Raw genomic sequence first — 16327 nt, 5'->3', positions numbered from 1 at the left:
GGCAGCTATATGTCCCCCTACAAAATCAGTGCACACTGGTCATTGGCACAAATTAAAATGTTTGGCTTGGTGCGGCACCCGCCTCGTTGATCCACTGCAAGGCAAGTTGACTTAAAATTCTGTCATTTGTTTTGTACCTGGCCTAGCAAGGACTTTATTTGGGCACTGTGGAAGGTTATTTGTGGGCCCTTACAACTTTTTGGTGGTTGCTGGATCAGCCTTCTTTGTTTAAATCGCCTGTTGCGATGCGGTTTTTGAAAAGTTCACCACACTTATTTCCACCAAGACCCTTTGCCATAGTGGGGCTTGAATTTAGTTCTTAATTCTTGATGTGTACTCCCTATGGGCTGATACACACTTAATTATGTCTTCTAACCCTGAAAACGATCTTTCGGATTCCCATAGTATCAGCTCGTGTTAGAGCTAGCTTCAGGCTCTTTCCATCTGACCGCGTAATTCAACCTTCTTCCAAGACAGGCTGGTTTTGAGGACTTGAATTGCCTTTCTACCGAAAGCTGTCACACCTTTTCATATTGGGCAGGGTATTAACCCTTCAGGCTTTCTCTGCCTCGTACCTCGAAGCTGGAAGAGAGACTCCCAAGTGCTGTGCTTTTACACACATTGCACCAGGAAATAGCGGTTGGGCAATTAGCTTTTTGTAGAATTCTCTGATGCAAAGAAGTGCAAGGTAATGCAAAATGGACAACCTCTCAATTGATTGTTCTCTGCATTAAAATCTGCTACACATTGGCTAAGAAACAGAAATAATTTAGAGGTTTGCCCCAACGATTGCACCTGGGCTCAGGGTACAAAAAAACAGAAAACTGGTATCATGTGGGAACAAATGATTTCCAACTACCACAGTGACTATATCAATTGATCACTGGTACGGTATATATATTTACAGAAACATCACTTATTCCAACTTTGTCACAAGGAAAAACCAAAACTCTTTGTTCAGGGAGGTCCTGATAGGCCCAAGTAAACAGGCCGAAACGCATTGACTTTCTTGTATTTGAGTAGTCCAATTGTTAAAAATTTAAATAATTCAATACCCTTGGTACTCATAGCAAAACTATCGCGGGCTGGATGTTCTCTTGTGTGCTTCTTAATGGACTAGCTTCTATATGAACTGCCTTTGATAAACCGGAATCGCAGTCATATCCAGTTATAAATTGCTTGGAAGATAGATGAAATTCATAGATGTGATGTACAGTGAATGTGTTTCTATGTTATGTGCAAGACAATGTGTTTTTCTTTATGTCCGTGTCCAAATTTCGATTGTGTATGTATACACACCACTATACTCTTTGAAACCATGAGTTTTAGTTTTTGCTTGTGACAAAGTTAGAATAAACTACGTTTGTGAAAATATATATACCGTACCAGTGATAAACCGATATTTTTACAGCGGTATTTGCGAAACCATTTGTTCCCACATGATACCAGTTTTCTGTTTTTTGTACTCGTTGGCTAAGAAGCAATCTTCAGCAGGCATACAGCGTCATGCTACCAGAGCTAAAGCTGCTACCACCGCTTTGGCATGTGAAGTACCTGTTCTGGATATTTGGCAGGCATGTCAAATCACATGTTTGCGAAGCACTACCTTGACAGTCAGGTCCATCGAGATGGGTATTTTGCCTTCACAGTCCCGCAGAACATTTCAGTATGAGCCAGTTCACAGAGCTAGCACCTTAGGAGGTACTGCTATTGTATGAGGAGTCTGCTGTTAGAGGTATTCATCAGAAAGAAGTAACTTACTTTGGTAATGCTCTTTCTGGTGCTTAGTGTATCACTTGAATGAGGTTGGTTCATAACTGCATGAAGCACATACCCGTGTTTGTTGCTTGGTGCACTGAAGAGGAGGTTGACCCTCCAAAGGTATAGCTATCAGATGTGTTGCGTTTTGCGTTATCACCTGCCCAGCAAGACTTGGCTGTGGGCACTGTTAAAAGCTATTTGATAGCCTTTTGGGCCACCCTTTGTCTGCCTGATCAGCCTTTACTATTCAAGTATCCTATTTTTTTGTTGTTGTCTGAAGGGATTCACCCATGTGTTTCCCCCTTCACTGTTCACAATGGACCCTTAATTTATTAGTGACATTCTAAAGTGTTATATTACTCTAGCGGACATCCCTGGTGCTCACTCAATGTCATGCTCACTTTCCTGATGTGTTAATCTTTTTACCACCAGCATAGTTGCCCATTGAGTTTGCTAACTCTGAGAATTGTCTTTTTGATCGCTCGTACTTCAAATTGGTATGTGTTATCGAGCTGCAGAATTTGTTTTTTTGTTTTTACCGTTTTGATTTTGCATTTTCAAGACAAGAACATGACACACAGTACATTTAAAATAAAGCATTGTGAAGAACATATAATGGAAGGCATGGCTCATGCCCCACGCCAACTGGTACTGTTGAAACACAATCTCACTCAGTGTACACAGAAAATCCTCACATCTCTCATACACAATCATAGTCAACCAGTTAAAAGGTCAGTTTCTGATGAGCCCCTTTCTGTGTCTGATGGAGTAATCCTGTGGATGCTGGATGCCCTCAAAGTCCTGGACATTGCCATGTGGCGCCCTCTCTCCCGTTGTAGACTCTGTATTTAAATATTAAAGGGGCACCAAATAACATTGAACTTGGCTACTCGATCTTGTATAATGCGTTGAGTAACCAAAGGTTTTTGGTGCAGCCTCCTGTTACTTCATTCTGCCTGAGATTGGTCTTGCAGTTGAAGGCTTCCTTCCTTCCTTCCTTCCTTCCTTCCTTCCTTCCTTCCAAAGGTAGGTCCTCCCTTTCATTGTAGTTCTGTTGATCCTCTTGCTGTCTTCTACTCAACTCATCTGTTCAAGAAGGAGGAAAGATTGTGTTGTCTGGATCTTCATACGGATCCCAATTTTCATGTTGTCCGGACCCACTAGTTTAAGGTGAGTGACCAACTTTTCCTGTGCTATGCAGTCTCCAGAAAGGGTGAGTTGATTAAGAAGCAGACAGTTTCCAGCAGGATCGTCCTGTGCATCTTTGCCAAGAAAATACCTCCAGGAAAGCATTGGAGTTCATTCTGTGAGAAAGTGCCATCTTTCTTGCATGGTATGCCCCCACTTTTTGCTGAATGTACTTTGACTGAGTGTGCCCTGGACTCCTGCCAATCAGGTGCCCAGGGCCTATGTTCCTTCCCTAAAACAAACCAAACCCAAATTGGCAAACCCTGGCCACATGTCAGCCCCTGGTAAATGGTACCCTAGGTACCCAGGGCCTTGTGACCAGGGAAGGCCTCTAAGGGCTGCAGCACTCATTGTGCCACCCTTAAAGGCCCTGTACCCTAACACACACACACTGCTCTTGCAGGTTGAGTGTTTGGGTGCAAGACAAAAACGAAGTCGACATGGCACACATCCTTGTGTGCCATGCCCATCACCTACACTACCATGGCATACATCAGTCACCCCTCTTGCTGGGTGCCTTATGCCAATGGTGTGGGCACAAGAGCAGGAGCCCTGTGCCCCTACAGTGCCCAGGTCCATTCCTGAGCACTGTAAGTGCAGTGCTGCCATTTAAGAGTACATGGTGCTGGGAGCTCGTCAAACACAAGCTCCACAGCACCATAATGGCAACACTAAAGACTGAGAAGTTTGGTATCCAACTTCTCAGCACATTAAACCCACACTGATGCCATTGAGGGATTTAATGTACCCAGCACCCCAGAGGGCATCTTAGATGTGCCCCCTTAAACCTAACCTACAATCCACGTCTGCTCTGAGGCTGCCTAGGCTGCCACCCAGCAGACATGTTGCTGTACCCCTGGGTAGGAGAGCCCCTGCTCTCCTGGGCCTGCAACAATGCACATCCTGGGCGAGGTGCTAAATCTCCTCCCCCAGGATGGGCAGGGGGAAGCTTCAAAGGCATGCCGCCTCTGTGAGCTTCCCCAGGCCCCTGCAACCCCCCACTCTGGCGGGAAGCTTTGGCCGGAAACCCCAAATAAGGACAGGGGATGTGCCAGCCTGCCAACCCCACCCCTCAGGTGGGGGAGGCGAGGTGAAGCACATCGCTGGGCTCTCGCCATCTTGAAGATTGGGAGCCCTACCCTATCAGGACTAGGCTACTGCCCCCCTCCCACAGGAGAGAGGCAGGATAGGGGATGTACCCACCCCAGGACAGGGACCCATTGGTCCCTGCCCTTCACCTACCTGTAACGCCCCTAAATCTAGTATTTAGGGGCACCCTGAACCTTCCTTCCCCAGATTCCAGATTCAAAACTACAAAGAGCAAGAAGAAAGAAGACCTGCCCTGCAGCTGCTGAAAAGAGGAAGACACCAACTGCATTGGCCCCAGCCCTACCGGCCTGTCGACCCTCGAACCTGCTCCTGCTCCAACCCGGCATCTCTTGTGGCCAGCAACCTCACCAACCCCGGGGGACCTGGCTACCTTTTGGCTCGAAGCCCCTGGGACTCCCATGAGTAGAGGCTCTACTCAAAACCTACCTTTAATCCCTGGCAGCAGCCCGGAACCGCGAACCCAGCACACTCTGCACCAGCCAAACCTGGCCAGTGCCGGAGTGAACAAAGACCCTGAGGACGACCCCACGGCGACTGTGACCCCGAGTCCGGCACCCAAGGACCTCCCTCGACACTCCTGAAGGAGCCTGCAGCCTCAGAACAAGGTGCCCCCCCACTGCGATCAACAGAGGGTAAGATTTCCCGACACCAAAAGGCACCCCTGCACGCGGAGCCCCACGGCCCCCTGTGCCCAATTCCGGGGTACCTACTTATCCTCCAACTACCCAACTTACCTCTCGAAGTGGTGGTGGCACCTGAAGAGTCCTCGTCCCCGAGCTTGCAGTCTGTTTCTAAACCGGAGATTTCCCATTGAAATCAATTGAGCGCCCGAAGGCTCAAAAGCACTCTGCACCCAGCCGCCCGAGTGGCCCTGGCAGTGAAAACTCTACACCTACCTACTTCCCCAGTTGCCCTGAGTAAGTGACCAGGAGCTCAGCTCCCACAGCCGCGTGACTTGCCAGTCAGCAGCCACCAACCAAGGCCCCCCTATCCCTCATAGGATAACATCGGGCCTAACTCTCTCTGCAACCGGCCGCCCTAGAGCCGCTGAGGGTGAACAAACTGTACCTACCTGACCCTGGGGGACCCCAGAGTCTATGCCCAGAACCTCAACTCTGCCAGTCGAGTACTTACCCTTAAACCGCTAACTCTATTTTCCTCGTAGGGTAACATTGACTGGCTTTTTCTTGAAATTTCTTCTAAGTGTGGACTTTTCAAATCTTAAAATATTCACCAAAAATCAGCCGAGTAACGAAAACGAAATTACTCACCTGCTCTTAGGTGAGCTCCCAGTGCTGGATCTTGGTGCCCAGCACTGACTCTGAAAAATACTTACAACTGTACTTACCCTTAACCCAATTTTCTTCCATAGGAAACCATTGACTGTTTTTCTGTGAAATTTTTGAAGTGTCGATTTCTGCAATCTTTAAATATTCTTCAAAAATCGTATAATATCTGAAAACGTAATTACTTACCTGTTTTTTTTATAAAGGTCCCAGTACTGAGTCCAGGCACCCAGTACTGGATTACAAAAGTAACGAGAACATACTGTACCTGCAACCTGAATTTTCTTCCATAGGGAATCATTGACTGTTTTCTTTGAAATATTTTCTAAGTGTCAACTTTTAAAATAGCTAAATATTGTTTAAAAATCATTACAGTAATTAAGTTGACTTTCATCACTTGATTCTGAGTACTGACCCAGGACTGAATCTAGGATCCAGTCCTGGAATTCCAAAAGTAATCTAAAAAGTAATCTGTTGCAAATAACTTGAATTTACCATTGAGCTCAATGCATTGTTGTGTTTAAAAATGGAGTTGCCTACTGCAACCACTTGTAACTGTTTACAAAAGTCTATTGCATATTGCAAAAGTATTTATATGAAACATCTCATGCTGAGAAAGTTTTTTTTAAATCCAAGTGTTGGTTCTAAAATAAAACAAGCATATATTTTTTATATATAAACCATTGGCCTAGAGTTCAGTTCTTGAGTGTGTGAGACCATTTGCTGACTGAGTGTGTACAACAAATGCTTTACACTGTCCTCTGATACTGCCTTACTGCTCGACCAAGCTACCACTTTAGAGAGTAAGGTTATATCTAACTTTAACCTCTGTCAAACCCTGGGGGACTGTGGACTCTGTACACCCTGTACCTATTAAGGAATAGTATATACAGAGCCACTTTCCCACACATTCCACTAGGCTAAAGACTGCCTCTTCACAGTTATGGGACGTTCTTGTATTTACATTTGACGTGCCACAGCATGGGCTTCGGTCCACATTTCTACGATGCATCGCTTTCTTGACTGCGAAGTCTGCAGAAATAGCAATTTTACCATATCAGTGTTACAGGACTTTCTAGATTGGACACCTTATTTCAGACTCATTGCCTGGGAGGTAGTGCTTTGGTAGGGATTAAATAGGAGAGGAATCTTCTGGTAGAAGTATCCATCAGAAGAACAAGTTACATACATTCAGTAACGATCTTCCTGGTGGATACTCACCAATTACGCCCACCTACTCCCTCTCAGGAGTGATCTTGCAACTGACAATAAGGTCCCAACTTACTTTCAGAACACTAACTTCTGTCAGTCTAGTTAACCTCATCTATGTCTTGGAGGATGTAGAAACATGGACAGGAATTTGTCATTAGCATGCCTTACATTTCTCCCTGATGCCACTTCCCGGATAGAACCCGAGACAGGGCAGAGGCACAACCTATTGCTATTTCCAGTTTACACATGCAGTCTGGTACTTTAAAGGATTCTAATGGTGAGGCATGTGCATAAACATTTATCTGCCAGAAGGATTCTGTTAAATGACTTGTTCTTCAGGGCATACTCTATACATGGCATGTGACTTTGTTACCATCATGAGTTTCAGGCTCTACTCTACATATCTCAGCAGAGTGTCTTGTGTGATGAAATTAGGAAATTGTCTTCATGAATGTGTTTGCATAATGCATTCCTATCTTAGTTATCCTGTTTTTCTGTGAGTTTGATGACTAAATTGTATTATAATTAATAGTTCATTTTTACGCTGTTTTTAAAACCATCATTTTGCATTTCCTAAGTAGTTTAAAAATAGATATTACCTGATATAATTGCACTCTGTCAGAAAGAAGAACTCTCATTTCCTTGCCAGTTTTGCATCTCGTAACCTGTAGGCCAAATGTCCACAATGAGCATAGTATTCTCCAATCTTACATCCTACATGTTTTTGTCTTTTTGTGTATGGGGTCAGCATCAAGACCATCTTGATAGTGAACATTGCTCTTTGTTAATGCCTTTAATGATATTATTGAATTTGCTGAGCCATCTAGTTGACTGATAGTAGACACTCATGGGTGCGTGCATGGAGTAATGAGTCAGCTGTCTTTACCCTCAGTGCTTTCTGTATGAATGTATTATGTTTGAAGCTGTATGCCATCTGGACTTTGCATGCCGTGCTTGTTGTACGTTTCTCTTGTGTATGGCATTGAACATTGCATGAAGCGTTTAGTGTTTTCACTAGAGTGAGGCCTGTGCTAGCTGGCTTTGCCATGCAACTCATGTTTTGCGCTTGTCTTGGGTCTAGATAATGTGCTCTGTGAACTCTGCTTGCAGTACATACTGTGTTCTTCCCGTTGTGTAGCATTGTGTAGCTCATGCATATCAAGAAGTGTTTTATGTGCATTTATCTTGCACCTGGAGTAGTGTTCTTTAAAGGGTTTGTATGTAATTCTCACTATGTTCTTCTCTAGCCAAAGCAGTGCATTCAGTGCTCTGTGTTGTCTGTGTGTGTGAACTGCATGAGTTGGCTGGCAGTAGTGACTCCAGAAGTGAAGGTTAGTTGGGCATACATTGGGCTACAGATAAAACTAGTGGGGCCGACTACGTTTATATACAATATGCAATTACAAAGCTTCAATCTGACTTTATGTATGGGTGCATATATCTGCATATGTAAATTTAGATGAAGTTATTCAATCGCATACATGAGACGCCGATGTTGACTGCGTGTTGCAAAGTTGTAGTGCGCTTGCTTTGTGACTCGAGCAGTATTCCAATTCAGGTTTACCTTGAAGTGTTGCGGAAAAGGCAAAGCAGAGCAGAAGAGGGCAAAACAGAGGGCAGAAAAACAAGCGGAAAAGGCCAAACAGAGAGCAGAAAAGGCAAAACAGAGGTTAGAAAAATGAGCAAAAAAGGAGAAATAGGGCAGAAAAGCATGCAGAAAAGGCAAAATAGCAGAAAAAGGCAAAACAGAGGGCTGAAAAACTAGCAGAAAAAGCAAAGCAGAGCTAGAAGCGAGCAGTGGAGGCACAAACAGAGCAGGAAACAAGCAGAGGAGGCACAAACAGAGCAAAAAACAAGCCGAGGACGCAGCAGGTAGACCAGCAGCAGAAGGTAGCAGACTGTGGGCTAGCTGCACAGGAAAACTGTCACTGGGGTCACACTCTGGCCTCCACTAAGTAGGATGTGGGAGGAGGGTGGGTGGCGGCTGGAGGGAAACGGTGCGAGGAGGGAAACAGCGGGAAGAGGAACGAAACCAGCAAAGATAGGTAAAACGGAGCGCAGAAAAGGCAAAACAAAGCAAGAAACAAGCAGAGGAGGCACAAACAAAAAATTGCAGGTAGAGAGGCAGAAGAGAGTAGCGGACTGCGGGCAAGCTGGGCAGGAGAACTGTTGCAGGGAGAGCTGACACAAGGACCTAATCATGAAATTATACTGTGTCTAAAGTGCTGTGCTTTGTTTTTCAGGCATTGCACTATGAATTTGATTTGTGTCCTGGACAATTTGTTGGCCGGGCTATGTATGCTGTAGTCAAAATGTGAGCGCCTGCTGCTTAGAGCGGCATACTAATGGATGAGCTTTTGCATGCATTGCTTGCGGCTTGATAGCTCTCATGAAGGTTTTGTCTTGCAGTGTCCCCAGTGCATTTATTGTCTACCTAGGGTAGTGTGCTGGTTGAGTTTAGCATGCTCTGCTCACTGTATGTTTGCTCAATAATCAGAGCAGTGAGTGGGTTGAATTTTGCCTGCAGTGCTTGCTGTGTGCTTCTCTATATGAAGTAGCATGGCCTCCAGGTTTGGTATGTGCCTCTATTGAAAGCGGTGTTTAGGTTTCTGTTTCTAGTATTTCACCTGTGTCCTGAGATTTGTTGATATCGAGATTAGTGCTTACTGTGTTTTTCAGCCATATATACTTTAGTATGAATGGCGTGTGATGGCTGCCTGGAGCACTATGTTAGCCAGGTTTGGGACTGCAAGTTATATGCTCGTCTCTTGTGCTATGTTGACTATTGGCTTTATTTTGCAGAGTGTCATGAACAGGATGCATGTGCTGAGTGTCCCATACGCATTGATGAAGGTGAACCCCTTGTCCTGGATCCAGAAAGTTCACGCCTACAAAGGTATATGCAGCCTGGATCTTTGAAAGTTGTTGAAGTGAAAGCGACATTTTGTCTGGCAGTTGGTGTGCAGGGAAGGTGGGAAAGCCAATGGGGAATCCACTTGTCAACAGCTGATCGATGAGAGCTGTGGCTTGACTTGTTTTTACAAGTATATTGCACTCAGACCCATAGCAAGATGCACTTTTTCTGGGATCTTAACCTATACTCTCGGTGTAAGTTGAAGATGATATGTGGACATAGTCTCACTCTGTTGTAAATGAATGTATCAAGCCATTCTTACATATGCTAAATTTTGCGTGATAAAAACCTTGTCCAAATAACAATTGTAACTATATTTTGGTGAAAGAAGTTTTATGGTTGGGTGGTATTGAAACCGTTTATGGCATTCTGCTCAATAACTTCAATAACATTGAGGTAACTACAGGTATAGGATATGGAAACTGTGTCTACAAGGATTGCTTTGTGCAACAAGTCTGGTATGTTTCGGCAGCAGTATTGTTACATGACAATTATTATGTCAGCATGCACTGTGATGAAGAGGACCCCTAGTGGTTTGGCACTACAAACAAAAACGTAACACACTCAAGTGGTGTTAATTGAGAATGGAGTGCTCTGCATTTACAAGTGTTTGTTACCATGCGTTCCATGAAATGAATGTTACAAAACCCTCTGTTCAGGCATGTGTGGCTGTAGCTACACATGCTTTGCATACTCCTGCCATCTAGTGTTGGGTCCAGTCGTTTGCGAGTTGTTTTTCTTCGAAGAAGTCTTTCGAGTCACAGTGTAAGGTGACTCCTCCGCTGTTGGGTGATGATTCACCAGGTTACTACTAATGCTCACTGGTTTTTACAACCCTCTGGTTCGAGACCGTTTTTGGGATCCTCTCGATGCGTAATCCACTCTACCCTCATCGGTGTTGTTTTTGAACGTGCTTTAAATCCCCCGCGTATCGAAATACAGAAAACTTTCATTTGTCGAAACACTCCATTCCTGGCCTATGGGCCTCACCTATCCAGGCTACTTTACATTCATTTGACTTCATCGATGAGACTGTGCTGATGGATTGGATCCCATTTCAATTCTGTCCTCTGTGCCATTCCTAGTACCCTGCGACCGACGTTCACAAGGTCTGCAATCTGTGCTTGTCACCCTAGCACAATGAAGAATATTGTGAGGCCTGTTGGTCGTTTCGATCCAAAAAGACCTTGCGGGACCATCTGACATGATGCATAGATGAGACCTAGAACACATGCCCGATATCTTCGGTCAACAAGATATCGAACCAGAAGAGGATGATCTGGAAGCTTCAGCTGCCGAAGAGGAACGGGCCTTTTCGGTTCAAGATTCGGGCTTAAAGATCGATTTGGAATCGCACGATCTTCTGCCGGGTCAAGGTGCCACGAGTGCTCAAAGCCCTCACCTGCCCACACAAAAACCTTCGGTTCCTATAAAACAAAAGGCTTCCAGGCCACCACTGCCATCTGGCCATGGTAGGCACCGAGAATCTGCTTTTGCCGCCCTGCCCTCTGGCTCGGCATCAAATGCATATTCGAAGCTTCCAAGCTCTGCACCGAACTGAGTTAACTCCTCTTAGTCTTCCACCACTCCGGTTCCAAAAGTGAAACCAGGTTTGGTTCCAAAATCTTCAGCACCAAAACAGAAATTGGCTCCTGCAACACCCCCAGAGTCAATTTTGGAGACCATGTAAGAAATACTCGATCCAAATCAAAAGCAGATCCATATACTCCCAGAGAATGGATGCATTATCGTAAAAACTGCATCAGTGCGTTCTTCTAAGAGGGAGACCTCTTTTCCTCAGGACATTGTTCTCCCAATACCTTTAAAAAAGAAAATGAACAAAGCTATTATTTCCCTGCACCATGTTGCTCTTTTTTCTCCATCTCATATACCACCACCTCCATCACCTGTACCTCATTCACCACATAATCTTTTAAACATTACACCTCTGGCTTCTCTACACACAGACCCAGATTTAGGAGAAGATGACCACTATGGGGCACCGCCACCACCAGACCCTGGTAGGATTATGATGACCCTCCAGGGGACACAGATCCAGCCCTATTTCCTACCAAACCCTCGCTTCCAGGTGATATTTTGTCATACCAGGAGCTTATAGCCAGGGCAGCAGCATACCATGGGGTTACACTACATAAACAGTCTATGGAAGAAGATTTGTATATGAGACACGATGGAATACACATATCTCAAACTCTTCCAATGTTAAAAGGCATGATGTGCCATACAGATTATATTTTTAAATATCCTTCACGTGCTTGTATCACTACCCCTAGGGTAGATATAAAATTTAAAGCTGCACCATCTTTTATTAGAGGCCAGTTTCCACCAGACTCCTTAGTTGTTTCAAATGCCCATTCAAGGGCAAATTTACAAACTACAGCAGACGCACCACCTCCTAATAAAGAATCCAAACTTACAGATGAATCAGGCGAGCGAGTTGCTGTACAATCTGCCAATCCTTGGCGAATTGTAAATACACAAGGATTGTTGGCCAGGTATGACAGAGCTCACTGGGATGTGATGGTGCAACTACTCCAATGTCTCCCAGTGGAACATAAAAAGAAGGATAAGAATTAGTACAGGAAGGGAAAATAATTTCCAACTCCTCCATTAGCTGTGAACTGGACTTAGCTGATACTGCTGCCAAAGGCAGCAATACAAGTATCCTCCTACGGAGGCATGCCTTGCTGCGTATCCCTGGATTTAAGCCAGCAGTCCAACAAACTTTATTAAATGTCCCTTTTGATAAGGAGCATCTCTTCACCCACAATTAGATGAGGACTTAGAGAAAATTAAAAAAAAAGATACTGAAGTTGCCAAATTCATGGGAGCGCTTCAAACATCTAATGATCGAGGCTCCTTTTGTCGCTCCTCTTATGGAGCAGGGTCCAAAACCACTTCCACAGATGCACCCACATCTTCCTACATGCCACAAACTCAACCCTCTCCCTCCAGAGGATATTTCAGAGGTAATTACAGGGGTAACCGCTCCAAAGGTTGGGGCAAATGTTCATACACCAACCAACCCATAATACCCTATCTGGCAACAAACAGTGACTCACTTATTATTCCCCCCAATCATCCTACATCTGTCGGGGGGCCGACCACAGCAGTGCCTTCCCACCTGGCAGTCAATAACATCAGACAGGTGGGTGTTGGACAGTAACTAATATGATTATTGCCTGGAGCGCATCAGCAATCCTCCCAGTATTCCACCTCGCACCCACAAACTCTCTCTGGAACATCAACAACTGCTCAAACAGGAAATGCAATCTCTGTTACTCAAAGGGGCTATAGAGCCTATTCCTATACATCCTCATGGGTCAGGGGGTGCTCCCTGTACTTTCCAATTCCCAAAAAGGACGTTTCCCTATGACCTATATTAGATCTATGGCCTTTGAATCACTACATACTATCAGAACACTTGCATACGGTCACACTTCAACATGTGCTTCCACTTCTATAGCAAGGCGACTTCATGTCAACACTAGACTTAAAGGACACTTACTTTCACATCCCCATTCACTCAGAACATCACAAATATCTCAGATTTGTGATAACGGGGAAACAATTCAAATTCGTTCCATTCGGAGTCACCACTGCACCCAGAGTGTTCACCAAATGCTAATCAGTGGTAGCAGCGCATTTACGAGTGCAAAACATTGTCTTCCCAAATCTGGACTACTGGTTTATCAAAGCCAATACACACCTCATATGTCATCAACACACTCAGATTACCATAAATCTTCTTTATCAGTTGGAATTCACTATCAATACTCAAAAATCCCATCTTCAACCATCACAGCTTCAACCATAATTAGAAGCTATGCTCAACGTTCAAGTAGGTCTAGTCTATCCAAATGCAGCCAGGATTATAATAATTCAAACACTGCTACCACAATTAGAAGACAAACAGTACTTACCGGTCAAAACTTTCATACTTCTTCTAGGGATGATGGCATCGCCATAGTGCCTCATGCAAGATTAAACATGCGTCCTTTACAGGAATATTTAGCAGGACATTGGACTCAGTCACAGGGTCGATTGGACGACCTAGTGTTGGTAGACAGCCACACTCACCACTCTCTGCAGTGGTGGAACATACACAACCTGTTAAAAGGGTGGCTATTCATCGACCCAGTTCCACAGGTCATGCTCACAGCAGATGCATCCCTCGCAGGCTGGCGTGCTCACCTGCATGATTCTAACACTTCAGGGTCTCTGAGACACCAAACAGAATCTCCACATCAGCTACCTAGAGCTTCAAGCTGCATTGAAAGCTTTTCTACTTATCCAGTATTGGGTTATCTTTCATAGATTCACATGCTTAGAATCATCCCCGCCGATGAGGTGGGAGTCTCACGGTACAATAAAATATATACAGAATTGTCATAAAAAACATTACATAATAGGCTACTATGGACAGCAAAGTCACTACATTAGCCTATCTTAGTCCTTTTGTAAAAAGAACCAAATTTGGAACACAGCCAATCAGGCTGCAGCACCCTCTTAGAACACTCCACAGAGAGTCAAACCTTCAGATTTTCTACCGCACGTCGTGTGACTGAGAGTCTCCCTGAGCTCTGCTCAGTTTTCTTCACCTTTGGTTGAACTTTGTGAGTAGCTATGTCTGATTCTTCTAAGAAAAGTTTGTTTTTACCTTGTTCTTCATGTGGGAAGAAGAGACTACATTTTGAAGATCCCCACAAGGAATGTATTTACAAGGTTAGACTGCAGGATTTGTATAACCTTCCCTGCCAAGACTTTGAAAGACAGAGAAGGAAGATTGCTGGTTTGGCTGGAGAAGTTGAAGGCTACATCTGATGTTGTTTCAGGAGATGATGGCAGTGTTAGTCCTCAGGTGTCCACCCCTCTAACCAAGAAAAGGGATAGATCTGATGATCCCCCTGAGCTACAGAGTAAGACCTTGAAGAAGCCTCACTCTGAGACTGGTTACCCTTCCTCTAGAAAAGAGAAGCTTTCATTCTCTTCAGAGGTGAATTCTGGTGAAAAAGGAAAGATTTCAGTGAAAACTGCCTTAAAACAGCAAAAGACTCATTCTGAGTCTATCAGGATCCCGTCGACGTCAAAAAAAGCACCGTCGACGACAACAATCTCCTCAGACGATGATTGCTTCCTCTTCGTCGACGAAGAACATCCCGTCGTCGACGATCACTCCGGCGATATCATTGCCTGCTTCGTCGCCTTCCACAATACCAACGACGACGACTAGTCATTTCTTGTCGACGCCTACCTCGTTGTAGACGGTACACTTGCCGTCGACTTTCGCCGTCGACTGGTCCATTGTCGACGACGATACAGCTCCTGTCAAAGAGTCCACCGTCGACGACGACAAGATCGTCAACGACGTCGATGATGACAACGTCGACGTTAGCTTTTGTTATGGCTATTTCGACTGGTACTGACTCACCGTCTATGTCTGTCTCATCGACGCCAAAGCGTAAAAGACCTGCATCTTTACAGATTACACCAGTTTTGACATCAGAATTATCGTCAACGTTCCCATCTTCAAGAAACTATTATTATGACGTTTCTCATATTTCACCCTTGCCTCCTAGTCACTATCTTGAGGAGTCAGATGATGGACTTTTTAGCCCAGCACGCAACCCTTCTCAACTCCTGATTAAAGATCTGGATGAAGACGATGAGGAAGAGTACTATGAGCCTTGTGAGTCTTTACGAGGTCCTCAAGAGACTTCATTTCAGCAGGAACCTAAGGTGCAAATGCCTATTGCCTTAATGCAAGATCTGACGGCTATGTTAAGGGATTATAATGCACGTTTTCCACCAGCAGCGCCTGTTCCAATACAACCTACTACGCCTCCTGTTTTGCAGATAGCAGGTTCTTCTGCCCCTATTAATGAAACTCAGGATGTTTTACCTGCTCAACGTTTAGTCCAGGAGGATGATGATGGTGATGATGACGAAACTGTTGCAGAGGATGGGAAATTACCAAATTTGCCCACGACTGTGGATGAATGGGATGAATACTTGATTCCTACGCCATCCTCCCCAGTTCCTCAGGCAGTAGATTCCCCTCCTGAAGATATTGGAGGTTTTCATGCAATTATGGAGAGGGCAGCAACCCGATTTCATCTTCCTGTATCTGTGAAGCAAACGGATTGTTTCCTTTACGATTTTAAAGACCAGAGTTGGAAGTCCGTCCGTTCTATCCCTATAATAGATCATATCTGGGAAGAAGGAACTAAGATAATGAAAAATCCATTTTCAGTGCCTGCGATTCTTCCTAGAATCGATAAAAAGTACAAAGCACCAGATAATGCTCCTGCTTTCCTGTCTGGACATCCTAGACCAGATTCCGTTATTTCACAGGCTGCTCAACGTATGTCTCGGAATCCATCCATTCCTGTTACAGCACCGCCGGATAAGGATGGGAGGCACCTTGATAACATTGGAAAGCGATTTACCGCCATGGCGGGTGCTTCAGTTCGTGCTATAAACTCCCTAGCGATTCTAGGGAGATATGACCGCCAACTATGGTCGGACATTGCTCCATATCTCGATTACTTACCTGATGACAAGAAGCAGGAGGCAAGGAAATTTCTCCTTGAGGGAGAAAAGGGCTGCATCCAAAATAATTGATATTTCTATTGACCTAGCCTCCTTGGGCTTTCGTCAACTAGCTGGATCAGCAGTCCTTAGACGTCCGGAATGGTTGAAATCTACCACCTTTCGCCCTGATGTCCAAACAAAGATTTTGCACATGCCATTCGATGGTGATATGTTATTTGGAAAACACACAGATGAGGATCTGCAAGACATCAAAAAAGATACTGGCACTGCCAGAGCCCTT

The 16327-nt window shown here is 44.7% G+C and overlaps 1 protein-coding gene across 6 annotated transcripts in view; it reads left to right on the top strand.

Moving 5' to 3' along the window:
• The window catches only part of DIP2A (DIP2 acetate--CoA ligase A), an 879263-nt gene that overhangs the window by 435025 nt on the left and 427911 nt on the right, over positions 1 to 16327 (top strand). For all 6 annotated transcript variants that reach the window (XM_085645155.1, XM_085645153.1, XM_085645151.1 and 3 more), the window contains one exon: positions 9360 to 9453. In XM_085645155.1, the coding sequence (XP_085501281.1) occupies positions 9360 to 9453 (94 nt within the window). The remainder of the gene's footprint in view (positions 1 to 9359; positions 9454 to 16327) is intronic.

The sequence above is a fragment of the Triturus cristatus genome, chromosome 3_1 (assembly GCF_964204655.1).
Source record: "Triturus cristatus chromosome 3_1, aTriCri1.1, whole genome shotgun sequence".
Classification (NCBI taxonomy): Eukaryota; Metazoa; Chordata; class Amphibia; order Caudata; family Salamandridae; genus Triturus; species Triturus cristatus.
This window is presented reverse-complemented; position numbering and strand designations above follow the sequence as displayed.